General features: G+C 45.7%; 1 protein-coding gene across 1 annotated transcript; it reads right to left on the reverse strand.

Moving 5' to 3' along the window:
- Positions 1-984: 984 nt before the first annotated feature.
- Positions 985-27,189, reverse strand: LOC133350719 (pyroglutamylated RF-amide peptide receptor-like). The gene is made up of 6 exons (XM_061565379.1): positions 26,856-27,189; positions 19,390-19,548; positions 14,110-14,171; positions 7,381-7,613; positions 3,374-3,471; positions 985-1,661 (listed from the first exon to the last, which is right to left on the reverse strand). Exons 1-6 carry the CDS (start codon positions 27,184-27,186, stop codon positions 985-987), a joined length of 1,560 nt encoding a protein of 519 aa, XP_061421363.1. The 5' UTR covers positions 27,187-27,189.

Below are 27,189 nucleotides of genomic sequence, written 5' to 3' on the forward strand. Positions count from 1 at the left end.
ACCAGGACAAGTGGATTGAGAAACAAACGAATGAATTCTGCTTGATAATATTGATCTGAAAAGGCAATTTCCTGATAGACCAACAAATGTTAGGTTTACTATATGCCCACACATCCTTTGAATGTGATCGTCTATTCTCCTGCCACTCCCTCCAGCTAGGCAGAAAAATTGCTTTACAATAAAGTTAAAGTACCTGTCCTTGACCGACGATCCTCCCCTACCCCTAATATCTCCACCTGTGGGTGCCACCCTCTTTCGCATGACATCCCCTGCCCCCCCCGCCCCGCCCACGTATTGCATCCCCCATGCATAATTATAGTGCTCATCATGTAATAAGCCAACAGTTCATCCTGACATAAAATGTGACAGCGCTACCAATCTCATGGCAGAGTGTATAGGAAAGTGTCTCCCCTATTTTGTAAATACAAAAATCTTTTTCATAAGTGTAGGGGATGTCCGAGACATCCTCACGCAATCTCCGCACTCAACATATCACACACCAATCACATGCATGGGAATACACCGGACGGGGGTCAGGGGATTAAAGGGCACTGACGTCACACGCACACGGCGCGCGAGACAGAGATGTGGATTGGGAACGAGGGCGGAGATGGAGGGTTTAAAAGGGGCTGTTAAAGGTGTGTTCGAGGCTGTGGGTTGAAGACTAAAGAAATGCTTTAACCAGTCTCCGACTCCTCTTCATAAGTACTGATTACAAATTCACACGGTGCCACAGTGCTCTGAGAGTTCCAAATACAGTCGATACTTTCTCTCATAACATACCAATAGCACAATGGCAATAAAATAGAAAAATACCAAGATGATATATGTTAAAAATGTAACAACAAAGTTGCACAGCAACAATGCTGGTGAATGTTTTTGTGTCCAAAATTTGAGTAGTGTACAACCTACAGACATTCGCAGATACCATCTAACCCTCATCCAAACATGAACCCCTTGCAAAAAAGGGACATTTTAAGGCATTTACGAAATTGTTTGCCAAGTGGCCCATTTTCCAAGTGGCGAGATAGGGTCAGTGATGGTGAGCGCCACCATAGCGTGCTGCTCCACCCCAGTACCAATCCCCCCGCAGAGTCGGCGCAGGCTGCGAAATCGGCAGAGAGGTAGGTGGTGGCGCGTCCTGCCCACGGCACCACCAGCGCCTTGGAGCGGCACTGCAGAGCAGATACAGGCGCGGGCCCAGCGCACCCCATCCCCGCCTGTCCCCACTGGGGCACCAGCACTGCTCGGCTCGCCCTCTTGGCGGCCGCCAACATGGCCGACGTCAGCGGCACCTCTCCTGTTGCTCACGTGCATCTTGGCAGCGCGAGCGTTCATGGCGCTGAGCGCAGTCGTGCCCGTCTTACTGTCTGCGTAAGTCTTACTCTCCTGCGGCCATGGTCCTCCGCCTGCCAGCGCGCCTTCTCCCTGCAGGCGCAGCGCGGCCCCCGGTGGCGCGGTGACCCCCCCCGGAGGGTCACTCACGCCGATGCGATCTGGGCGCCGGCACATGAGGCAGGACAAAGCGATCGCCAGCTGCTTCTTGTAGTTCTGGTTGAGGGCAGCATAGACAATTGGGTTCCACAGCGAGTTGCTGAACCCGAAGAGCTGCACCATTGCCAAGGTGATTGCCTCCATGTCAAAGCTCATCTCCAGGTTTCCTTTTGGCACCAGTGACAGAGAGACAGGGAGACAGATTGGACAGATATGGGCATTATCTAAATTATATGGAATTTCATTGCCGATAAGCATGGTTGGTTACGTACGGTGCGAAATAAGTTCAACATACATTTTGTTTAGTGATCTTACATTAAGCAACGTAGCCCATACCAGGCGATATGCCTGTAAGACTAAAGTGAAACAGCAGACTGGAGAGTGGTACTCAGCATAGTTTGAACCCAAAAGCAGATATGATGGACCCAACAGATCATAATTTGCCATTGAATGAGCAACAGAGGCCTGATCCAGAAGATTCGTCAATGACCTTGACCCATGGTGCAAGGACAATGTTTCGAGTTGCCAAGTGAGTTTAAGTTTCTTAGATTAAGTGGATAGGTCTCGTTTAGCCAATTTCTATACTATTTTACGAGGGAGTTCAGTGGTGCTCGAGCACAGCAGCAACAAAAACAAAAGACGAAATTTATTTTTGCAAAGAGCGAGTACAGGATCCTCAAGGAATGTATATGCTGAAGCATTCCTCCACATTCTGCCAGCATCAGGGATTTGCATGCTCCACGTAAAAAAAGACACTCTGCCGAGGTCCCCACTGTGATATACACATCAGTATTAAGATGTAATACATATGAACGAGCTTCACACGTCATCACACCTCAGACTGTCAGTAAAATGATATTGCATGTGAGCCAAATGTCCACAGAAAAATAGGCACAGCAACAGCAAAAACTTTCCGCGCAAATAAACACAAAGAAAGGGTAAAAAATATACATTTAGCGTCCACCTGTTATTTCATGAAATACCAAAGTGCAAATCTAATACAGTATGGTCATGCATCTCCGGAGTAGAGCGAGCCGCTCGCAATTGTATCTGAGTTAAAATCCGAAATTTTGAGGGTTCAAGTTCATGTATTAGGTATAGCCCTGTGAGCCATTCGGCTCTTGAATCGGGTGCAACCGCAACAAACAAAAAACATGAACAAAAAACATCTTAATGTGAATATGTGACTGAGTGCAAACAGAAAATCCAAGAAAAGACAGCAAAATATTGCAGAAAAAACACCGTACACTTTGTACGGCTGCAGTCAGCAGCCGTGCAAAAGGGTTGACTCGGCCCAACATCCCTTCTGTAAAACCCGACTAGCAAGTGGAATAATTTAGAATTTTGGGGGGCAATTAACCATGGGGAAGTCACCTCGAGTAGCTGATGGGGCACATGAAGCCTGTTATTTGAGAGGGAACAATATAACACTCCTACCACTAGTACAATAGTTGCATTATCTCTCTTCCCCCTATGTTCAAATACCCATCGAGTCCTCGGCCAATTGAGTTTGGCTGTTTGAAATTGCACTGCTCATGCGAATGAAATGATGCTTCGGTCACCATGTGATTTTATTTTATTTATCCTTGTTTATGCAGGAATGCCTCATTGAGACTCTATACGTTTTGCAGTTGGGGGTAATGATTACTGTAATATTGCAAGTATTTTTATTCGACCAGAACACCGACACAATGGCCTACTCTTCTTCAAATGGCATCATGGATATTTAACGTCCATTAAAGCAGAAGATGGCTTGCTGGATTAGAACTGTGGACTTCTACGACAAGTGGCGAACACACTACCAATGGGTCAGGTGTCGATGCATGCGTGCTGTGAACAGCACAGCCGATGTCCGTGAGGACAAGGGACCCATACTCACCATAGTCCACCAGCATGTTGACCACGTGGAAGGGCGCCCAGCATACTGCGAAGAGGATCACCACGATCACCATCATTTTGACGGCACGCTTCTTACTCCTGTATAGGGCCACAGGTGGGCAACGGCGTTCAGGTCAACTCGAATTAACACCCTCCTTTGTGCCGTGCCCAGCAATGTCAACTCACAAAGCAGCCAGGGACATGACGACATCCGAACCCTTGGAGAAGGCTGTCACATGGCTCTGTGGCGACGTGGGCTGACGTCCACTCACAAATAACATTGATAAACATATTTCTTTCTTTCTTGCATAACTCACTCTAACTGTATTCGAATCACGTGTAAAACATTCGTTAAATAAAAAAAAACATGAAGCCCAAGAGGAACTGCTCACAGCGAGTAAAAAATTAAGTTCATATCACCAATAATGGACCTGCAACCACACAGGTCCTACGAAGTCTTCACAGTATTGTTCAACAACAAGAAATATTGAAAGGGTAGCTAGGGGGCAGCTTGGAGGACCACCTAATCAGGATGACAGTTTGCGACAAAAGGGAATAAACTCTGTGAACTGTACAGTAATGGCACCAAGCATAAGTAAACCAAGCAGCTCAATGGGGCTTTGGATAAATGAAAACTAGGGGTATATTAAATATCACATCAAATCCTGGAACGGATCTCTGCTCTGTGGGACTATAGATCACGATAAGTTAATTTGTTGCCGTAAGTTATTTTAGATGCTGTGTTCTGTGACATGCTTCCCTCCCCCTCCCCACCTTTTCCCCGCCCACCTCTACCCAACAATTTAAGTTATCTTCCCTCCCTATTGAAGCTTTCATGTCCTCGCTTTGTGGTCTCCACCAGCGCGGGGCAGAGAGCCCGACTTCCCCCTTCGTTACGCCCCTGGCGCGCCGATCACGGCTCTTTTTTTGTTGACGGAGTTTCTGTCCCCCCCCACCCGTACTGTGGTCGGTGCATTGCACTGGGCTCGCGTTGTGTTGCCATAAACAAATTATATATTTATAAACAATAGCACCTCAAATCAGAATACACGAGCCAATTGTCAAGGGTTCCACTGAAGCTTGTGCACAGTTTTACAAACTGCAGGGCACGTTGTGTGAGTTGGTGTGGGGAGTGAGCTCTCTTGCACTGAGAATTCTTGCTCGACTGATGGACCAACTTTTGACAGCTGACTACGGCAGCGGCTGGTCTCAACCAGATCTGGCCAGAATGATGTAAACCTATACGACCAATTGGCTGGAGACGGGGTGTGGTGCAGACTTGATGTGTAAACGCTTTGGAGGCAATTCATTGTAGGGAGCCAGCAAGCCAAAACTTCTCCCAGCCCAACCATGACCAACAAGAGCAGCATCTCGGCTCATTGCAGATCGTGGCAGCGACAGAGACCAGAGGCAATTCATCGAGCAGTGTCTTGTGGGGACTGAAAGGAGTGCACAGAAGCAATGCTCCAGCCCAAGCTTCTGAACCCTCATTATCATCATAACTGATGATAATGAGGGTCCTGGTCTCCCGGCCGAATTCTTGTGAAGCTAATGTGCTGTGCGGTTCTGCTGAATCTGTGTAGACTGAATACGTATCGCAAGCTGTGAACACTTAACTGCACTTGAAGTCTCGATTACCAGGTGTGTGGATGGTTAAGTTGCTTGGTATGGGATGGACTCGGGGCTGGATTAAGGCACGGGGGCTTTAGGGGCTGCAAGCCCAGGAGACTCCGCCAGCTGGAGGGCTTCCAGAGATGAAGTGAAAAGTTATTTCATTTGTGAATGCTGAATTGTATTTGTTGTTAGCCCTGTAAAAATAAATTTGATTTTTCCTTAACTTTGTTTTCCTTTTGAAAATATTACTGGGGGGGCCTCACAGTAACTGTAGCCCCGGTGCCTACAAAATCGTAATCCGGCCCTGGATGGAATGGGGGCTTATTTCACCTGCCTACCGATTGCAACGACCTGCATATTGTCACTGGGGTTGGTAGGAATATAGGACGACATAAATATATGAAATATGTGCCCTACTTGAGCATACTGGCACAAGACAGAGGAAAGTGAAAACAAATGACGGAATATGCAGTGCATTCCTGCGGGCTATCTGCCCATGGATCGTGATGATGATGAATTGCGTCTATCTCCCTCACTGTGTGTAATCTCCCGATGTGAGCAAAGAGTAAATCTGCTGAAACCCGATATAGTTGTCGACCTTGTTGCATCCTCGCGTATACTGTGTTGCCAATTACCCTGCACCTTACTTTTCTGTGGTGGAATATATTGTGTAGTTATGCAAGAAAAGTCAATTATTCTCGTTCTGGTCTGGATCCTTGTTATCCTATTTCACTACATCTCTTGTCAAAAGTTTTCACATCGAACCATATCTATATTTCATGTTCATATCTTTTCTGTCATCTCACGAGAATTGTATTAATTGAAAGGGAAGGGGCCACCAAAATATGTTTGCTTGGTCCCCCAATGGGCCAGCACCACCAACTATGCAAATCAACTGTGGGTATATGTACAGCAGCGAACGAACTTGGAAAATACTGGACTGCTTGACATCCTGGTATGCATTTTCTCTGGGGAAGCTTTCATGGGTAAATGGCAGAAATATTTTTCTGTACATGATGTTTTTTTTAAAATTTAGTCATTTCTTTTGATCACTAACACTGCTATAGTTTGCCTCCTTGATATTTAATATAATACATTTTGTACTTTAGCATCATCCCAACATGCTGCAGACTCCATCGTGCATTCGCTTGTGAAACCAGCACATACAAAGCGACCTCTGAGTCAGATGTCTTCATCCCGGTGCCACGCCACACCACATTATTTCACACTGTCCCACGACACACCACACTACACAACGCACAGCACTATCGCACACACCACTCCTCCACACTACCCCAGCCACTGCACACTATTCCACACTGCACTATCCCACGACATGCCACACTATCCCACACTGCACAACAACTACCGAACACCAACCAAGCCACACGACCCCATACCCCAGCTATGCCACACAATGCCACACAACACAACGGGGGGAAGAAGTGCTTCTGAGTGCCATCATAGCCACACTACCCACTTCACCGCACACCACATATCAAAAAGACGAAGATCCCCCATGTAACCTTAACAGACTGTTGGGGCAATTGCTGTTAGCGAGCACCTGCGAAGGCCAGCACGGCACACGAGAGGTGATGTTTACATATCGCACGAGGTACTCATTTGAGGCTGAGTTGACCTAGGGGAGGCCCAGGACGGGTTAATGTAATCGTTACTGATTTTTTTTCGATTTAGAGCTTTCAGTGACTGCAGGGATTCGTATTCTTGGTTCTTTCGGTAAAGTCACGTAGAAGGGAAGTAATAAAATAATAAAAATAAAACATAATAAAATAATTCTCACGACGTTTCGGCCACAACGCAAGCAGCCGTCTTCAGGTGAAACCCAGGTCTGTCGAGGCGACAGCGTCTGAATGACTTTACCGAAAGAACCAAGTAGATCGTTACTGATGTTTGCCCGTGAGCAGGAATCGAACTCGGGTCGGCGGGTTACGTAGCGCTGCGCACTAACGGTTGCCCTACCATTGCCCCACACACGACATCACAGCACGAAACGCCACACACGACATCACGCCGCACGCGAGCAAATCACACCCACACCTTAACTTTGGAGCTTTCGTGACTGCAGGAATTATTCTTTGGTTCTTTCGGTAAAGTCACGTATAAAGAAAAAATAATAAATTAAATAATAGCATACGACGTTTCGATTGCAACACAAGCAATCATCATCAGGTATAAATGAAATAGCGACATAAAATCTAACCAGAAAAAATTATAGACAGACATATAAGCAGACAGATATCACCAAGATACACAGAGCGGGCAACACAGGGACGTGACTTTACCGAAAGAACCAAATCACACACCCACACCACAACCCCGATACGACCCCACCACACCGATATGGCACCGCACGTCACGGGCGGCAGAGCGCACCTGGTGATCTTGTTGATCTCGGAGCGCTGCAGCGCGTTGAACACCGCGTCGTGCACGCGCGTCTTGACCCAGAGCTCGTGCGCCAGGCGCGCGTAGAGCGCCGTCATGGTGAGCAGCGGCAGCACAAAGGTGACGAGCAGCAGCGTCGTGGTGTACGCCTGGCGGTGCTCCGCGCGGCTCCACTGCTCGCTGCAGCCCGTGTGCGACACGTCATAGAGCACGTCGTACGTGACCTGCACAGCCGCCAAGGTCACGGGACAGATTGAAACCGGGGATGATGATGATGATGATGGCAAAATCAGAATCTTTCTTTCGACTGGGGGAATCCGATGAGCTGTGGAGCTCTTCTTCACAGATGTCCAGTGTGGGCACAATATGTACACTTTAAGAAAACATTGCAAGGGCATGTGTTTACAGATAGCACATTTTACACGAACTTACACTCCCACACATTAGTTAATAATTATTTAAATCTGTAATGTGGACAAATACTCGCTGGAGGAAGACAAGCAGCAGCCAGACAGTCAGCAGGTACCAATAAATGCCCAAGCTCTGCGGCCCTCTAAGCATTAATATATTTTAAACCGGATAGTAACAGATGGCGATTAGTCCATTAACATAACTGCCTTCTGGCAAGCTATGATATGGCATTTGGACGCCCAAAAGAAAAGAGTTTCACAACATTTATGTGTTCTTCTTATTGGTTCTTTCGGTAAAGTCACGTAGAATGGAAATAATAAAATAATAAAAATAATTCTCATGACGTTTCGCCACAACGCAAGCAGCCGTCCTCAGGTGGAGAGCAGGTTTGTGGAGTAGACAGTCTGAAGACAGACCTGCTCTCCACCTGAGGACGGCTGCTTGCGTTGTGGCCGAAACTTCGTGAGAATTATTTTATTATGTTTTATTTTTATTATTGTATTATTTCCATTCTACGTGACTTTACCGAAAGAACCAAGAAGATGAATCCCTGCAGTCACGAAAGCTTTACATCGAAATTTAACATTTCTGTGATCCACCAAGCCTTGATTAACAGTGCTGGAATACGGGAATGCCCCACCAACACCCCTATAAAACTACACTACCATATTGACTGTTTCATCTCATTCAGCCTGTTGTTCAACCACCACACTGCAGGTCACAACTATTTTCCTACGGCTTCTTCCCTCCTACTGCTCCGCTTGGGAATGGCCTCTCATTGCGTGTTTCCTCTTATAACCTTGCTCAATTAGAAAAAAACGAGTGCAATTTAACTTCAGAAATTACAACTTTGTGATGCTTGTTGCTGGCCATTTGGGGGTTTTGGGGGCCTTTGGGCCTGTGCTCAGCAATTGTGTAAAACAATACCAGCAATTAAGTGGATGAAAAAAACGAGGTTCATGCACAGATTTAGCATAAATGTTGATTATTATCATACTTCTGTGTATATTTTCGGTACTAAATTGTTTTTGCACATTGTAATTGGTCTGCAATTCCTTACCAGGTGACGTAAAACAACTGAACACATTCGTGCACAACGCTGCCTTAAAAAAGAGATAATGCGATTGACGAATACTCTTAGGTTTTTTTGGGAAAGTCACGTAGGTAAAATAATAATAATAATATTAAATAATAATAAATGAAAATAACTAAATTAAATCACGACGTTTCGGAAGCAACACAAGCCTCCGTCATCAGGTGTAACTGCTCCCGTAAAATTACTGTAGCGTGTGATTTCACTGGAGCAGTTACACCTGATGACGGAGGCTTGTGTTGCTTCCGAAACGTCGTGATTTAATTTAGTTATTTTCATTTATTATTATTTTATATTTATTCTTTTTTACCTACGTGACTTTACCGAAAAAACATAAGAGTATGAATCCTTGCAGTCACGAAAGCTTCAAATCTAGGACGATTGACGAATGTAAAGTTTTTTGTTCATTGTGCTTGTGCATCACTGCCAATGCTAAATCATTTGTTCACTGAGAGATTGATTGCACTGCTGCCATTTAAAATGCCCCATTGTCGCCGCGTCGCAAGGTCTACCGCATGGGAGTCGCGGTAGAAAAAAAATGACGACGATACGATCGCGCTTGTGAACAAATGAAAGTCGGCACGTGCTCTCGCTCATTGAGAAGCAAATGCCAAATGTGTCTTCTCGCATACACGTGCTTGCTGAACAAGACCACAGCGTTGTCGTGTGCACGTGTTCAGTGCTTCCTTCATTCAGTGTGTTTATGAATGTTGAACTTTTTTCGCACCGTACGTAGCCAACCGTGATAATTGGACGTCCGGTACGTTCAGAGTGGAATCTTCCTTCACAGTATGCATCAATGTCTGCACTTGTCCGCATTTAAACTCTGTCCTCAATGGCGAAAACATTTTCGTATTACCGACAGGTATCTGTCAGGGCAAATTGAGTTTGAATATTTTCAAATAGTGTCACCTGTTATTTTGCAACCCTTTTATCAATGAGTCTAGTTCTGAATTGGGCCAGTACCTATTAGCAATACAACTTTATAATAAAGTTGAATTCATAATAGAGGTTTTTTGGGTTAGATTGCGTAAATATAAATGTGTCGTTAAACCCACCACCACCCGACACATCCAATTAATAAGGTTTGTCACGTAAACAGAACATGCCAATTCGTTACTAGTACAGCACACCGGTGTGTTAGAGAGCAAATCCACAACATTTACAATTTGAGTACGACGTTTCGCCAGTAATTGCAACTAGCATCATCAGGCGGACATCCAGATTTTTTTAGAAATCCTCCGGTTTTGTTCTTAAAAATATGTGATTTTGTCACTTGCGAGCCCTTCAGGTGCACAGGTCGGAGGGGGTGTGGGGGGGGGGTTAATGAATGCTTATTAATTATAATGGGAATCCATTACCGGTTGGGTTATTCACATGGTAATCAACTTACATTATGTATGTACATTATTCATGCACATTTTCTTGTACATCCTGATGTTTGTGTGAACAGAAATCGCAGCACCTGTTTATTGTCTGCTCATAGTTAATCACCTTTATAGGTATGCAGTTAAACAGTGTATTACTTCGATTTAAAGCTTTCGTGACTGCAGGGATTCATCTTCTTGATTCTTTCGGTAAAGTCACGTAGAATGGAAATAATAAAATAATACAAATAAAACATAATAAAATAATTCTCACGACGTTTCGGCCACAACGCAAGCAGCCGTCCTCAGGTGAAGAACAGGTCTGTCGAGAAGACAGAGTCTGAATGAAATGCATTCATTCATTATTATGTTTTATTTTTATTATTTTATTATTTCCATTCTACGTGACTTTACCGAAAGAACCAAGAAGATGGGTGTATTACTTGATGATTCGCTTCCAGCACTAAGCTATCCGAACGGTTAAAATGAAGTATATTTCTCTCAATGTCGATAGATTATCTAATTAGTCTTGGCCAGTAGTAACTAGTTTTGCACAGAACTTCAACATTATCAAGATAAATTGAGTGTCCTTGTTGGCACGGGTGGTCTGCCACTGCCGACAGTTGTATTTGGGAGTATTTCATATTCCTTTGGTGTCCTTTTAGACTCATGCTGATAATTCGTCCTGTCTGACCAACATATTTACTCTCCAACATACTCGGTGTGCTGTACTAGTCACGAGTTGGTATATTCTGTTTGCATGCAAACCTTACTAATTGGCTGTGTCGGGTGATGGTGAATTTAACGACACATTTATATTTTGATTTAAAGCTTTCGTGACTGCAGTGATTCATATTCTTGGTTCTTTCGGTAAAGTCACGTAGAAGGGAAATAATAAAATAATATAAATATGAAACAATAAAAAAATTGTCACGACGTTTCGACTGCAACACAAGCAATCATCATCACGTGTGAAATCCACAGCAAGAAAATATGAAAAAAAATTAAAATTTTTATGAATGTTTTTATTGTTTTATATTTATATTATTTTATTATTTCCCTTCTACGTGACTTTACAGAAAGAACCAAGAATATGACGCATTTATATTTACACTTTCTAACCCAAAAACCTCTATTATGGAATATATTGGCTGCGAAAGCCCATTACGTGTTAAACAAACTTGAATCCATATTGGAACATCTTTACAAGAGTTATCACCCACGCCTCCTTCCTACCCCGCTTCTTTTACAGAGGGATGAAACGGCAGAGTTAATTCATATATGCTTTCAAACTTAGTTGAAAAGAATTACACAAAAGAATTTGGGATCAACAGGAAAAAACGTTCTGCCAAGTTGATGAAATCCTCCTTCAAAAGGCTGTGAAATAAATGTGGGCATGCTGTGAATAAAATAGAAAACTTCATTTATACTGGAGGAAGCCGATAAGCTATTAAGATATTTTTCACATATATTGAGTAGGCGTGACAGATTAATAACAGTGGACGCTGGTGTTTTGCTAAAAGTTACTGCCACGCTATGAAGTCAATTTGAAACAATTTTTTTTAAAACAACCTTTATATCCATTAACTAGACGGCAGCTCCTCCTACAGACGGGGTTATACTGGTAGGAACCACCTGGTTCCACCAGCCCACACGGGATTATTGTGTCCGTCCGTCGTGCATGGAAAATGGGAGGGGTAGGGCTGGGTGGAAAGGGGTGGGGAGGGAGGGGCTGGGTGGGGAGGGGAGGGTGGGAGGGGCTGGGTGGGGAGGGCTGGGTGGGGAGGGGAGGGTGGGGAGGGGCTGGGTGGAGAGGGGCTGGGTGGGAGGGGTGGGGCTGAGTGGGGAGGGGCTGGTCACCCCGTGGTGCCCTTATAAAACTCAACGTTTAACCTACTCAACGCCGGCTTGTGCCCGCCCTCATAGTCGGGCATACTTGCGGAATACACCACGCCGCCGTTGACCCTGGCCATTGACCGATCAACCCAACGTTCCTACCAGCTCCCTCCGCAGGAATGTGTTCATCACCATCGGCTCAGTCCCCTTTTGTCAACGATTCTCCCCTTACTGTTTTCTCCACCATGGGCTCTGCGCGTCATTGCCACTCAGCACTCACGTGACACTACTAACCTGACACTGCCAGCAGATACTCCCCACTCAGCTGACGCTACATGCCACGTGATCCTAACCTGATACCGCTCACGAGACACATTACCATGACACCACCCACTCACTAGCCATCCACCTGACCCTCTCCAGATACACCTGACACTTGACCACTCGGTACTCACCAGACAAGAGTCAATGATTCCACTTGCCGTACTGCCATACCCTGGCAAGCCAGGAGATGGCGACCTCGTAGCTCAGTGGGGTTTTGAGCTTCACGAATGCGTGTGTGAACCACCAACCCTCGTTGCCTTCACAATGCTGAATGACAGGCGTCAGTCATCAGCATCGTTATTGTTGTTATTTTCGAAAAGCACTACCATCCAGCCCTTGCTTACCTGGTCCACATTCAATAACTGCCCTAGTTTTACATTTTCTGATGTGTTTTCCAGTTGCGTCTGTCCAAAAAAAAATATTTGTTCACAAAACTTGTGACTTTCGTTTTCCCCATCTGTATCTTTAGTCCTACATTGCAGGCTTTAATTCATTGAATGCCTCGATCATTTTGCGTGGATCATTCCCATTGGTTGTTTGAATGACAAAGTCTGCCGATTCGAGATGGTTAATAATTTCACCATTCATTAGAATTTCGTCAATACAATTTTCATAAACTATTCTTGAATCGCAGTGAATAGCCTTGGAAAAAGCAGGTCTACAGTGTCCGTTTCCTGTTTCCAATTAGCTTTTTGTAACCTTCTTTATGCAGTCTCAGTGAAGCTATTCAAACATTGTAAATGGTTTTGTGAATTTCCATATATTTTTGTTAAGACGTCGGGCGCCAAGGTGGTGCGATGTGAACTACCTCGCCTGGTTATACAGGAGGTTGTGGGTTCGATCCCGACCGTGATGCCTAAATATTTGGAGTTTGCATGTTCTCTTCGAGGTCACATTAATTTTTCTCCGAGTCCTCCGGTATTTCCCTCCAGATTTAGAAACATGCGTTTGGAGCCAACGACAGCCCCATTTCCCATCTCCCCAATTTCTCCAAACTCCTAGAACATCTGGTACACTCTTGTTCTATCCACAACGCATCTTCTAACTCTCTCTACCCCCCAATTCCAAACTGGGTTTCGTCACTGTCATTCAACCGAAACAGCTCTGCTTTCAGTTGAGAATCACCTGGCTATGTTCATGATGGTCTCTCTTATATTCTTGTACTCCTCGATCTGTCATCAGCTTTAGACACGGTTGACCATCCTAATCTTTTCTCTACTCTCTCTCTCTTCTCTTGGTATCTCTGGCACACCACTTTCCTGGCTACAGTCCTACCTCTCTTTAACACGAAGGCTTTCGCGATCAATATTATTAATAATAAAAGGTTTTCGGGTGAGATCGCGTAATTATAAATGTGTCGTAACCCTCCACCACCCGACACAGCCAGTTAGTAAGGGATTTGTCACGTAAACAAAACGCCAATTAGTTACTACTTCAGCCCACTGGTGTGTTGTAGAGTAAATCCGGACATGATTCCTTGCAAAAGGTTTCAGTTTGGTGTTTTAACATCGTAACACCTGTTTTGTTGGCAGAAAAAAAGGGGAAAACCTATTCTCTTATTTTGACACTGGCAAAGGAGGTCCCGTGATATTTCTACCGTTTTAAGAGGGAAGCATACACATCCATCATAGAATGAAACGGATGAAGACTCGGCATGCTGTGTATGGGCAGTGATGGTGCGTTCTTCACCTGCACTGTGTGTGCATAACACATGGGAGCCGCCACACACAGCCCCACCAGCCACACGCCACCTGCAAACAAGGCAGACGAACACGAACAACAATTACAGGCTATCGATTGCAACTGTCATTACACATTAGAGATATTGCGATGTCGGCTGATCAATAAGCACTGGGAAAATGGTATAGGTCGCCACTTCATAGACCTATGGAGCAATCGACACCAACCAATGCAGAGCTGTCGAATGTCTTTGTTAGTTGTACTGCGCGTGTTATTCAGCATCGTGTATTTCACTCCACGTGTTGGGAGATGAAGAGGTGGAGTGAAACGTTGGACATCATGTCTAACAACACGTGGTGCAACCTGAAATCACATCGGAGGGCTAAGCCACACAGCCGTGATAACCTATGCCCTAGTCCTGACAATACAGAGCGTATCCATACTCTTTCTAGATTTGAAGCTTTCGTGACTGCAAGGATTCATACTCTTTGTTTTTTTCGGTAAAGTTACGTAGGTAAAACAATCAATAAAATAAAATAAATGAAAACAACTAAATTAAATCACAACGTTTCGGAGGTAACACGAGCTTCCTTTATCAGGCGTAGAAAGGCACAGCAAACTAACTATAGCGAGAGCGTATCCACACAAGGTAGGTGGCTATGAGTGGGCGTGCAGGGTCAGAAAGTGCAGTGTATTTACATGGATTGTTTGTAATTACACGTGTTCACCCAGGAAAGCCTCACACAATATAATTACTCTTCTTGAGGAGAGTTCTGTCAACGTGTTTGAAAGCCAATGATTGCTATGTAAAATCACAACTGAGCATTTTGTATGTTGGCAAATTTGAACCATGCATTCTTGTGTTAAGGTCTCCTATTCCCTTTCCACATGAAATGCCAACCATGCTCATTGGACCAATACTTCGGCCGTGAGTGATCATTGTTTTAATGCGGTGGGCTCACACGAAATTGATTTCTCTAAGACGAAGGTACTTTGCAAACCCACTGGCTATCAACAAAGATTCGTTCATGAAGCCATCCATATTTATAGACACAGACACAATTTCATTAGAGAAGATGGGTATAAACTGAGCAATCATTGGAAGGACGTTATCAACCAGTTTAAGTCATAACTGGCTGTGATGTTCCCATCCTACCACCTTCCAATCTTAGTTGTAATTTTCGGCTCTCTGATTTTACATTAACAGGTTAAATTCCTCACACTAACACAGCTACCTCGCTCGCAGAGCTCGAGGTTGCTTCTCTGCGGTCTACCATTAACATGCAAAATCTCTACTCTTTAGTTCTTTCGGAAAAGTCACATAGGTAGAAACATAAAATAAAACAAAAAATAATATATCACGACGTTTAGATCGCAACACAAGGGGTCGTCCTCAGGCGGAAAAAATATAATCCAGCAGTGGAACTGCTGAACGAGCGAGCGTTTTATTTAATTTTTCTACCTACGTGACTTTACCGAAAGAACGAAAGAGTATGGATTCCTGCAGTCAGGAAAGCTTCACATCATGCTAATCTCTCACATTAACAGAGCCACCTCAGGGCGCTGGCCGTGGAGGCAGCTCAACGATCTTACATTAACATGCACATTTTTACTGGCAAGCCCTTTGATTGGTGGAAAACCCATCACCGTCGCGGTCGCTGCCCACCACACACACTAACATTGGCTGCTGACATTTGGGCTACGCCCATTTCAAACCTTTATAAACAGTTTGCCTTTAGAAACCAACCACCTCTTCCTGATGACGAACGCTTGTGTTGCGATCGAAACGTCGTAGTTTTTTTAAAATTTTCTTTGAACCTATCTACGTGACTTTACTGAAAGACACAACGAATAATGGAAAACCATTTAACAATCGGTGAAATAATTTAAAATCAATGTAATGTAATTTTTAAGATAAAAAATGTGAAGACTCATAGTAAAACACTGCTTTATGGGCCAGCAGCTCTGCAGCGTGACCTTGTTTAAAGCGGTGGCCTAAAAAAACTTCAGCAGAGAGCGGTGGCAGGGGGGGGGGGGGCAACATCCCTGGCACTAAGGGGCTGTAGGGCAGTGCCCTCAGTTTAGAGCTGGGAATTAACTCAGAATTCATCAATCACTGCTGTGGTGAGGGCGCGTGCCTGCCCAGCCACCCTGCTGTGCCAGCCTCGGTAAGTGCACATTAACAGCACTTACCCCACAGCAACAAAAGGAATGGGGATCTTTTGTAGTTGTGTGTGGGTATGGGTTAACATGCTGTGCTATGAACCCTGCGACCTGATTTTGGTTCCCAAAATAACCATTTGCGTCGTTGTGGAGAATAGAGATAACAAAATAGACAAGCAATCCATGTCTACTTATATGTCTCTCAACATAACAATTTAAGTATTTTGTTTCACAACCAATTAGCCCAAGGGCCCTTTTGGCGTTTTGATTCCCACTTATTGTGAACGTCAGCTGTAAATATTTTAACCAGTCCTGGGCCTCTCCTCGGTTGATTCGCCCTTCAATGAGTACCTGGCACGGTGTATAAAACATGAACATTGCCGGCCAAACCACCCACTCGTGCGCCATGCCGGCATCAAAGGGTGCTCGCTACCAGCACGTGCACCACAAGGGCAGTGGGGTTATCTTTGTATGTGGCCGTGCACACCATGAGATGATGCGCACAGCCACCGGTGTCCCTCCAGTGGTGATATTTTACACGTGAGGTATTCCTTTAAGGTCACGTTGACCGAGGAGAGACCAGTTTTGAGAAACCCCCTGCTGCTGATGTTATTTATGTACTTTGGGAAATGAAATGTAGGTCCTGGGAATCGGAGGACAGTCTGCACACCGTTGTGTCCCCACTCCCATACACGACGCCTGCAACGTTAATTATGAGGAATCTCTGGGAGTGTATGGGCTTGTGTGTATGTGTGTGTGAGTTGGGGGAGCGGTCCAGTGGCGGTTAGCGTGCTGCGCTACGAACCCGGTGACCCGAGTTCGATTCCTGCCCACAGCCAACACCAGTGACAATTATCTGAGTCGGTCCTGGGCCTCCTCTAGGTCGACTCAGCCTCAAATGAATACCTAGTGCGGTGTGTAAGTATCGCCACTGGGGAGACAAAGGCGGTCGGGCGTGGTGCTGGCCACCCACCCCCTCGTGTGCTGTGCCGGCCTTCATAGGTGCTCGCTAACAGCACTTGCCCCAACAGTCTGTAAAGGCTATACGGGGGATCTTTGTTTTTGTTTTGTGTGAATACAGGGTCTGTTTGTAAGTCGATTTGTTCGTAAGTCCAACTTTATTCCTGTCGATTCCAAGCATGTTGTACGGCGTGTGCACTAAACACGGGAAATGGCTTTAAAAGTTGTATAATCTCCTGTAGATGTAAATGCCACTCGGTTTTCATGTTCTGCAGATGTAGATGCCACCACCGCCATCTTTTGCGCGGCAGTTGAACTTACGACTCTCGGTCCGAACAGGCGACTGGAAATACGGACAGGTTTGTTCGTATCTCTGAAAGTTCGTAAGTCGAATGTTCGTTAGTAGAGGAGTCTCTGTATGGGCATGATAAGCGGAAGTGTAGTGGTTCGTGGACTTCGCTGCAACCCCCGCGACATGAGTTCGATTCCTGCTCACTGCCAACATCGGTGACAAATGTCTAAAACGGTCCTGGTTCTCCCCGAGGTTGACTCAGCCTTAAATTAATACCTGATTTGATGTGTATATATCAGCACGGGGGAGACAAAAGAGGCCGGGCTTGGTGTTGCTCACCCATGCCCTCATGCGCCGTGCCAGCCTTAATAGGTGCTCGCTAACAACACTTGCTCCAACAGTCTGTATGGCTATATGCGGGTCTTTGTGTGTGTGTGTGTGGAACAGTGACGCAGTGGGTCACACACCACTTCACAATCCCTGCGACCTGGGTTTGATTCCTGGCCATAGCTAACCCCAGTGACAAGTGGTATCGGAAGTATTTAATGAGCATCTATTATGGTGTGTAAACATCAATAATAGGGAGACAAAGACATCTATCGAGTGGTGGTTCTTGCCACACCGTCCCCTCCTCGTGCTCGATAACAACACTTGCCCCAGCAGTGTAGGAGGCTACATGGGGGATCTTTGTCCTTGTCTCAGTGAGTTTATAAGAGCGTGGCTGCCGGCAGCACGGTGGCCAGGGGATGATAGTACAGAAATGAGCTCGGTCCACATATGGGTTGAATGCATTGGCTCTGTAAATATAATTAATCTGCGTCAAGATGTGAATGTTCTTCCATGATAAGGGCGGTGGATTTCTCCGGCTACTCCGGTATCCAAACACTCCTTCATGATACTGGCTTAACATCTCACAGGGACAATTGCTCCCTGGCGACATTATTATGTCGGCAGGAAGTGAACTAATTAAAATTATTCATGCATATTTAATAATAAAAAAGAACAATGAATTGTTTCTTAAAATGAGGCCCTATGTATAAAACTTGGCCCTCCACGAATTTGTGTAGCCGGGTGCATCGCAAGCGAGACCCTCCTGGAATAATACATCTCTAGAGTCCCAGTGAGGTTTTGGTTGGTAAAAAAATAAATTCTAATGAAAGGTAAACATGTGCAGTAGCCCTGTAATGTTTTTCTCACTCAATTGCTGCCGGCAGGGCCTCCACGAGAGCGAGCTCAATAGAGCCCCTATAGAAGGTATTTGGCCCACTCTTCCACGCTAAACCGATATCTTGTCAGAGAAAAACAAACCATTTGGAATATATCTATGTTGAACTTCTTTTGCACCGTACGTAGCCAACAAACTCAACACAAAAAATATAATCGTCGTGAATAATGAAACCTTGAACGCGTGCTATCTCACGGGAATGAGAGTAGAGAGAAGAGAGGCCGAAGCAGAAGTGAGTTGCATGGAGCAGTGTCTGTTTTGGCAGGTGGCGGGGAGAGGGTCGGGATACAGAGTCGGGTTGGCCACATAAGTCACGTGATTTACACAAAGCTGGAGCCGATGAGACTGTTTTTGATTTGTTGCCTTGCCCAAGCTTGCATTTAATGTAGAAAAATCTGCAGGAATTGATGTACTTCTGCAAATTGTACTTGTATCCTTAATTTATGTTCATTTTTGTAAAGTGACTTGCGTACATTTCCTATACTTTGCACTCCGATATATTTTTTTGGTGTTGTTTGTTATTGTAACTTTCTTACCCGCCCCTATTGGACATCTGTGAAAAAGACTTCCATAGCTCATCAGCTTCCGCTAGGATACATACAGATTCCGATTATGACATATCGATTATATTACAGGTGTGCCCACGTACAGAGCATGGAGACAGCGCGTGCTGCGGTGTATCGCGAGCGTGAGCGCAGCGGGTGCAGGATGCCCTGGAATCTCTCCACAGCGATGCAGGCCATGGTCAGCATGCTGGTGGTCACGGCTGTCACCTGGATGAACGGCACCAGCTTGCACAGAGCCACTCCTGCAAAGAGAGAGAGATGGGAGGATGAGCGAGGCGGTAGAGGAGTGATGATGGCTCCATCATCACTCGGTCACGGAGCTGAGCTGAGCCACGGCTCTTTTTGCTCATTCATTCAGTTATTCATATTGCACACTCATTCATATTCAGTTATTATTCATGCAAATGTATTTGTTTTATTGGGGGGCAATGGATTAGCATTTACGTCGTGCCCCCGTGAGTACCCCAGCTCTTTCCTCCCCCTTCCCCGGAAAAGCTGAGGACACAACTAACGACGCGAATTCTGTTCAAACTATACAGCGTATAATCTAGATTTGCGTATCTCGGTCTGAAACACACACAGTAAATAATTTACATGCATCGAATGTGTTATTTAAACTCATTGTTATTTAAGGTAAATATCAATAATGAAAGCCTACGTGTTAAATTGATAATATATATATTTGTGAAGAACATTGTATAAAAAATTAAACATTCGTACATATCGTTATTAATTTTGGAGTTGTTTTTCGTAATGCCCAGAGAACCCTCGCTTTCGTCGGGCGTTATAATCGCTACTTTGCGTGTTCGCGACGCATTTATTGTCGTGCAATTTGACACTCCCTGGGTTGTATTCTAAATATCCGTGGCCGTGGCGCACGACGACCCAACGAGAAGTCGTGACGCATGGGAACAGTGTAGATCGGTGGAGCGCTCCCTCAGTCTGCCTTGCCCCACAGTACACGCGAGTGCTTTCCTTCACATTTTCATTCGGAATTTCGTACTGCATAATACTAATGTATTTATTAATTAATCGATATTTGCACTCTTAAATGTGTTTATGTTCGCCCCTGGCAAGAACCTCGACTGTTCTATTGATCCGATAAAAGTGGCTAGAGAATCCAAAAAGTGAAATACAGATTATCAGAGGTATACCACTCGGTAGATGGCGAGACATTTCGTACCAGGAACAAAGCATGTTTTTACTTCTCACACACTGGGCGAATAGCACCGTGCAGTAGCCCACCGTGCTAATCAGAGGTGCAGAGAAAGGACACCAAACTACACACAAAAAGCAGTTCTAAAGAAATGCGTTTTCAACTGAGATTTTAAAGTTCAATGGTGGTTAATGAACCGGAGGTCCCTGCACTCCTACCCCACATATTTTATTTTTACCAGGTAAGGCCCACAAAGCTATATAGTTATTTTTCAGAAGCGACCTGGCCACAAATTATCACTCAACGAAGTGGCTTATCCTGTGGACATTTATAGCAGCCAAATAATCTGAACGCGTGCTAATTCTAAATGTAGAGGGGGAAAATGCACACGACCACGGGGAGAGAACATGCAGACTTCAAATGTACAGCCGCCAGGGTCAGGATAGAACTCACGACCTCCTGTATACCAGGCGAGGGAGATAACATCACGCCACCATGGCGACCTGCCTGGCAGATGACACCAATAATCCTCACATTACTAGGTCGAATAAACGAAAATCTTGGCTTAATCCAGGTATCTATTGACAACTTAACTGCGTGTGAATTTGAAAGGTCAGATGACGTGCAGAGTCATGACTTAAGGCTTGTGTAGGAGGCGGAAATAGGATAGTGTTGTCTTCTTCACAGCTGCTTTCCAATTTTGTCCTGACAAGGATACATCTGGACTGTTGAACTCGCAGGTATCGCATACGTTTGCAGCAGAGAATGGCGGTGGAAGATGACACAAAATGCTGTCGTCTCATTTCCTTAAATATTATTCTTACCTCGGCACGCACCTTTTATATTTCCCTGCAAAGAGTGTTCGATACACGCCAATCGAAACGAATATTTAATGTTAAGAATCATTAAAATATGGGCATAGCACGGTTGTTTTGCGCATTTGTTACTGACTGGGAAAAGACTATCAACTAGCTACACTTGAGCGTCTGATTTAATCATTATCAGATTAAGAATGAGATTCACAATCGGATCTCAAGGGTACTGCCTCAGCGAACTGAAAGAAATCAGCCTCATGAGCCACCTGGCAAATTTGTATGAAGTGATAATGTCATATTTTCCACGCGTGCTGTTCGCGAAATGAAACGCATCAAGGTGGATACGTATTTGCATACTTGCGCCCCAGTTGCCTCTGTCGAATTACAGGGAGGCAAATGGTGTTCATTCCTTGGTGACAATGCCCATACTCTTCAGGAGCAAGACACTTATCCCGTAAAGTGACACTCATCTGCCACCAATACCAATACAAATACCAGCCATTCGCAACTAAGTAACGGTAACGTCACCATGGCGCCTGTGCCAGGCCAGGTACACTTTCAGGCCACGTGAAGTGTCGAAGGCTCGCTGACAGGAGGCCTCAAGACAGACCCAGCTGCCATGGGTTGGTTTACTGAGATGTCTAGTAGATGCACCAGCTGTACCCCTACTGTGCCAACTTGCTGCATTTGAAACACCCGGCGCCCTGCTCGTTGTTGTGAGCGTCGCTCTTCTGCCCTCCGTTGTTGCTGGATGGTGACTGCCTCCAACTGCCCAGCAGCGTCCTTCACGAGCCTCTTGACACCGCTGGTACTAGTCGTCGGCAAGTCCATTCAGCTCCACATCCTCCCGTACCGCATCAGTCCATCTCTTCTCCAGCCCATGTTGTGCCCATGAAGCCCCCTCTATGCGGCCAAACAGAAGCTGCTTGCGCATGCAGTGGCTGGGCATGAGGGCTAAATGAACTATCCAACGCTGCCTTGCCTGCCGGAGGAGCTCACCATTGGGAATGTATCCAGCCTCATCAAACCCAGGATGGATCATAGGCATGCCAGCCTGAATGTTTCTAACCGGCGCAGATGTCCAATTAGAGCGGTCCACCTTTCACAAGTGTAATGTCATGATGACACCTGTTGGTTGGAAAAGGGAAGCACGGGTACGGGCACCACTAAAACATCATACAATGCCAAAGGGAGAGGTGTCTGGGCCAAAGGTAAGGGGCGGGGCTGGCCGAGATACTCCGGGAACCTGCGGGAAGGTTCCACGGGAGGGCGTGGCTGGAGGCGGAGCCTAGCTGCACCTGCGGCTATATAAGCGGGGGCGGAGGAGTACTCGTGGTCGGTGTGTGGGGAGTCTCGGGTCCGGACTGCGTCGCTGCTCGCCGTCATCTCTCTCCGTCATCCGGCCACGTGGCAGATCTCCTGCCGAGTTCCACCGCCCTTACCGGCACGTCGTCAACCAGCGGCGAGGCCGGAAATGGACGGGTGGAACCACGCCGGATGATCGACCATGTGTGTAGCCTGTAGGGACGCTAACATCTAAGTGTGCGGAAAAGGAAGACGATTGTGTTGGCCTGTGTTGTGCCCGTGTGTGAAATAAAGAAGAGTACCCTCTGCAGGACGTGTCGCGGAAGTCTCTCATTACACAAGCATAGAGAAGGGAGGGCATGCCTGTGGCCGAGGAGACCTAAAGATTCGCGCAGAGCGACATACCAGATAGCTTCCACACAGCATTACGCAGCCGATTAAAAGATAATGCTGCCCGACTGATTCGGAGTGTAAGCTCTGGTGTCAAACCGGAGCTGGTCATAAGCACACTGCCCAGGTATGGGAAACTCTCCACTCTTTCCACAACTGCTCCATCACCAATGGGAATCTGAGGTGTTGGAGTGTTCGGTGGCCTAAAATACCCTGGCAGGTGCTTAGTTTTGGTGGGGCTGATGGTGAGACCCCACCGCTTAGTGGCACACTCCAGCTTCAGCAGCAGCGCCTCCAACTCCTCCTCTCAGCGAGCAGCAATCAACAGATCATCAGCATACATTACATGGTTGACCAAAATTGAGCCATCCCTTGACCGCACCCGGGAATCAATCAGCCTCCCATTGTATCTGTTCCAAATGCAATTTCCTCTGGAACAGCCATCGAAGGCTTCACCAACTACGTGTTCAAAATAGATGTTAAATAATGTGGGAACATGAGGACATCCCTGTCGCACCCCAATGTGAACAGGGAATGTCTCCGACTCACAGCCACGTAATTGTACCCGGGCCTGCCCATCATCATGAAGGTCCTTAATGATTGTGAGCAGAGAGTCAGGGACTCCGAAAGCCCGAATAACTGCCCATAGCCCTGCCCTGTTGATGGTATCATAGGCCTTGACCAGGTCAATGAAGCAGAGATGTAGGTCTTGTTGGAATTCCCTATACCTCTGCTGTAGCAGACTGACAGAGAATATGGCATCCGTGCAGGACTGCCCTTGTCTGAAACCACATTGGGTCTTCGCAAGCCTCTCCTCAGCGTGCCTGGCAAGGCGATGTTGAATAATCCTTGCTAAGACCTTTTCCCTCACAATGAGAAGAGAGATGCCCCTATAGTTGTTACAATCTGTGTGGTCCCCCACAAAACCAGCCTCATTAATCAGTATGGTTATAAAATTGGCATGCAGACATGTAAATATGCTTTCATCCATCAGTTGGTTGAAATAGCTTTGCACGCTTTTGATAAGTCTGTTGGATTGTGAGTGTAAAAATAGAGTTATTGCTATTCTCGGAATGTATGAACCCCCCCCTTAGAGAAATGGTCGGAATTAAATATAGTATACATAATATGTGAGCCAGAGAGTACAGACGACATAGTACAAATTAAATAGAAAGAACGAGACGGACAATACAGACGAGCCAATACGAATGGGACAGACAAACAGAACATACGAGAAAGACAAACATATATGAGCCGGTGAAAATGAGCCAGACGGAACACGCTCGTCCATGGACAAGATCAGAATTGGTACCACGTGAACTATAGCAGTTGTTCAAAGCGATTTATATGGCCAGTGCATGTGGGTTATGGAACAACGTGTTAATAACGAGCAGTTTGTAATAATGCACACGTGTCAACAACACAGCCACGATTTTCCATCTCAGGCAGTGCCAACGAGGACCTAAGGACATGGCTTAGTCCATGCACGCACGAAGAACATATTTGTTCTGGTCATCTCCCTTCATTGTTTGTCAGCTGTGATATCACGGGCCACGCTCAGTCACAGACAATTCAATCGACTGTAGGTTGTTCCTGGGAATTGCTCGATTTTAGTGAAACACGCTTGATTTTACTGGGACATGCCTGATGTTCAAAGGAGCATGACAGATGCATTAATGAATGAGATTGGATTTATATTGCACTCTACCTTTTAACAAAAGGTCTCAGAGCAAATACCGCCCGCCGCCCGTCGATAGCTGTCTCAGCTATGGCATTTGACTGTCAATGTGGGGTGATGATTGCTATGTGAGATATTTGTGGACAATCCATTTTTTACGTGTGCAAAATTGAGCCGAGATTGAAATTGTATTATCATGGGGGAAAACTAGGAAAACCCAGAGGAAACCAATGCAGAATTGGGGGAGAACATACAGAAAGCAGAAAGCTGCTCTGGTCGGGAATGGAATCGAAGCCTTTATTTTACTCTGCTCGCCGATTTTCATGAAATTCATGTCTATTTTTCAAGGAGGCTTTCATGAAGCTTCCTTGTGCAATTCTGATGTTCGTGGGGGGAATATTTGGTATCGGCAAGATTCGTGTCCGATGTTCATGAGGTTAATGTCTAATGTTCACGATGTTCGTGTCGAATGTTTTTGGTTCACGTCTGACCCTCGGGAGGCTCATATCTGATGTTTATTGTTCGCATCCGATGTCCCTGGAGAATGTATTTTTATTCCCAGGGGGGTTATGACTGCTGCACCCCAGGGCAAGTAGAGGTTTTGTAATAGAGATACGGCATCTCTACAGCGGTAAAGAATAAATGCGCATGTGGAGAATTGTAAATACTCTGTTAGCCGGGTTCGTGCTTCACGCGCCCACCGTGAAAGCATTTAACAGCAGCGGAAGCATTCTCCGTGTCACCATCTCGGAAGGAAGTGGATAATTACTTGTGTCCAAAGTAGAGAGAGATTAAAAAAAATGTATCCGGTAGTGGCGGTGGTGGTGGAAGAGGAGGAGGCTAAGTGGTGGGAATGAGTCACAAGAAGGATCCTCTTTACTCTTAATGTGAAAGTGACGGTTCACATGATAAAACGTAAGTTGGATGATGGTTAGAATGTGAGCCTGAACATGCTGTACGTTGAAATTCTTTTTTTTAAACATTACAAATACACGAATGATACTTTTCAAACGATAATTTACCACCCTTTGTCAATACACTGTTGGATGAAGGCCACTGCACGCCGAGTCGGCCTTGGTGGGTTGTTTCACCATACTTCAGCCCATTTTTCAGTACAAAGGACGTGTGCGGTGAACTGATCCGTTAGCCATCGCCATATTCGAATTTCGGTCGTCAAGCTTAGAACACACTACGCCAACCAGTAAGCCATGCTTCACCAGAATATTTAATATTCGTTTGCTATTCAATTATTATTGTCATCAAATATTAAAGTAGCGTTAAAGCCCACATTATACGAGCGCTAGTCTATGCAGCGCACGTCTGCAATCCACCACTGTGGAACTTTGGATTGAAAAATCATGTCGATTTGAATAATTGATAAAGCAGCTGAAATGCAGGGTGGCCAGGAGATGTCAGTAGAGCCAATGCGTTCGTGAACTCGTATCTGTACGCCTGTGTTTATTATTCATTACACTTATTTACTAAGGAAAGCCTCATTGAAGAATCGTGACTCGTTTTCAGGAGGGTTCTGCCAAGTTTACGCAGCAGAGGTGGGGAAAGGGTGGGGCGATAAATGCGATATATACCAATTACTGGCGAAACGTCGTACTCAGATTGTAAATGTTGTGGCTTGGCTCTCCAACACACCGGTGTGCTATACTAGTGACGAATTGGCATGTTCTGTTTACGTGACAACCCTAACTAGTTGGCTGTGTGGGGTTGTGGCGGGTTTTAACGACATATTTATATATTTACGCGATCTAACCCCAAAAAAACCTCTATTATGGATGCTATTGAAAGTCTACGCGTTAAACTAATATTCGAATTAAGTAATTTGGGGGTCATTTTTCCAATTTAGAACATTTGGATCATGAGGCAGGGCACACAAAGGCCTACTTTTGCGAAAGACATCACGGCATCTTTAACACCCACTGTGAAGCAAAAGACGCGGTTTTTTTGTTACCGTCTTTACACCCGCAGGATTAATCAGGGCGGTCGCGAGATTCAACGTGCAAATCTCCGCAACAATTGCGACCGTGCTATCGCAGCACCATGCAATCGCCCCATGAGCATTATCTGGATACTGGCAATGTAGCAGGGACCCTACTAATTCAAAAGTATTGAGACTTAGCGATGCTTTGATGAACGCACGCTCACCGTTGCTTGTGAAGACGCAGCTTGTGCAACGCGGAGTGCGATAGTCACCTGCGATCCAGTTGGAGAAAAAGTTCTGCATGAGCGTGACGGGGATGCAGAAGACGGTGATCATCAGGTCGCTGACGGCCAGCGAGCACACGAACACGTTGGCCACGGTGTGTAGAGCCTTGCGCCGAGCCACCACGAAGATGACCAGCGCGTTGCCGGAGAGAGCCAGCGTGAAGACCAAGGCGCCCATCACGGCGAACGCCAGACGGAGCGGCTGCGGCAGGTGAGGCACATACACCATTGGCGGTAGGTGGTACGCTCTGATGAACTCCTCTCGAGTCATGTTGTTGGCCAGGAGCAATCGCGTCAGCAGTTGCGCGGTGATGTTCATGAT

Source organism: Lethenteron reissneri, chromosome 34, assembly GCF_015708825.2.
Source record: "Lethenteron reissneri isolate LAM-NWPU_2019-01 chromosome 34, ASM1570882v1, whole genome shotgun sequence".
Lineage (NCBI taxonomy): Eukaryota > Metazoa > Chordata > Hyperoartia > Petromyzontiformes > Petromyzontidae > Lethenteron > Lethenteron reissneri.

Bases quoted from the DNA above. Each gene is read 5' to 3' on its own strand.
- LOC133350719 (XM_061565379.1), bottom strand. From the start codon at position 27,186: ATGAACATCACCGCGCAACTGCTGACGCGATTGCTCCTGGCCAACAAC. The intron at 19,549-26,855 runs GTGACTATCGCA...CTCTCTTTGCAG, and splicing joins TTTCTCCAACTGGATCGCAG to GAGTGGCTCTGTGCAAGCTG. The intron at 7,614-14,109 runs GTGAAGAACGCA...GCGGCTGTGCAG, and splicing joins GTTATGCACACACAGTGCAG to GTCACGTACGACGTGCTCTA.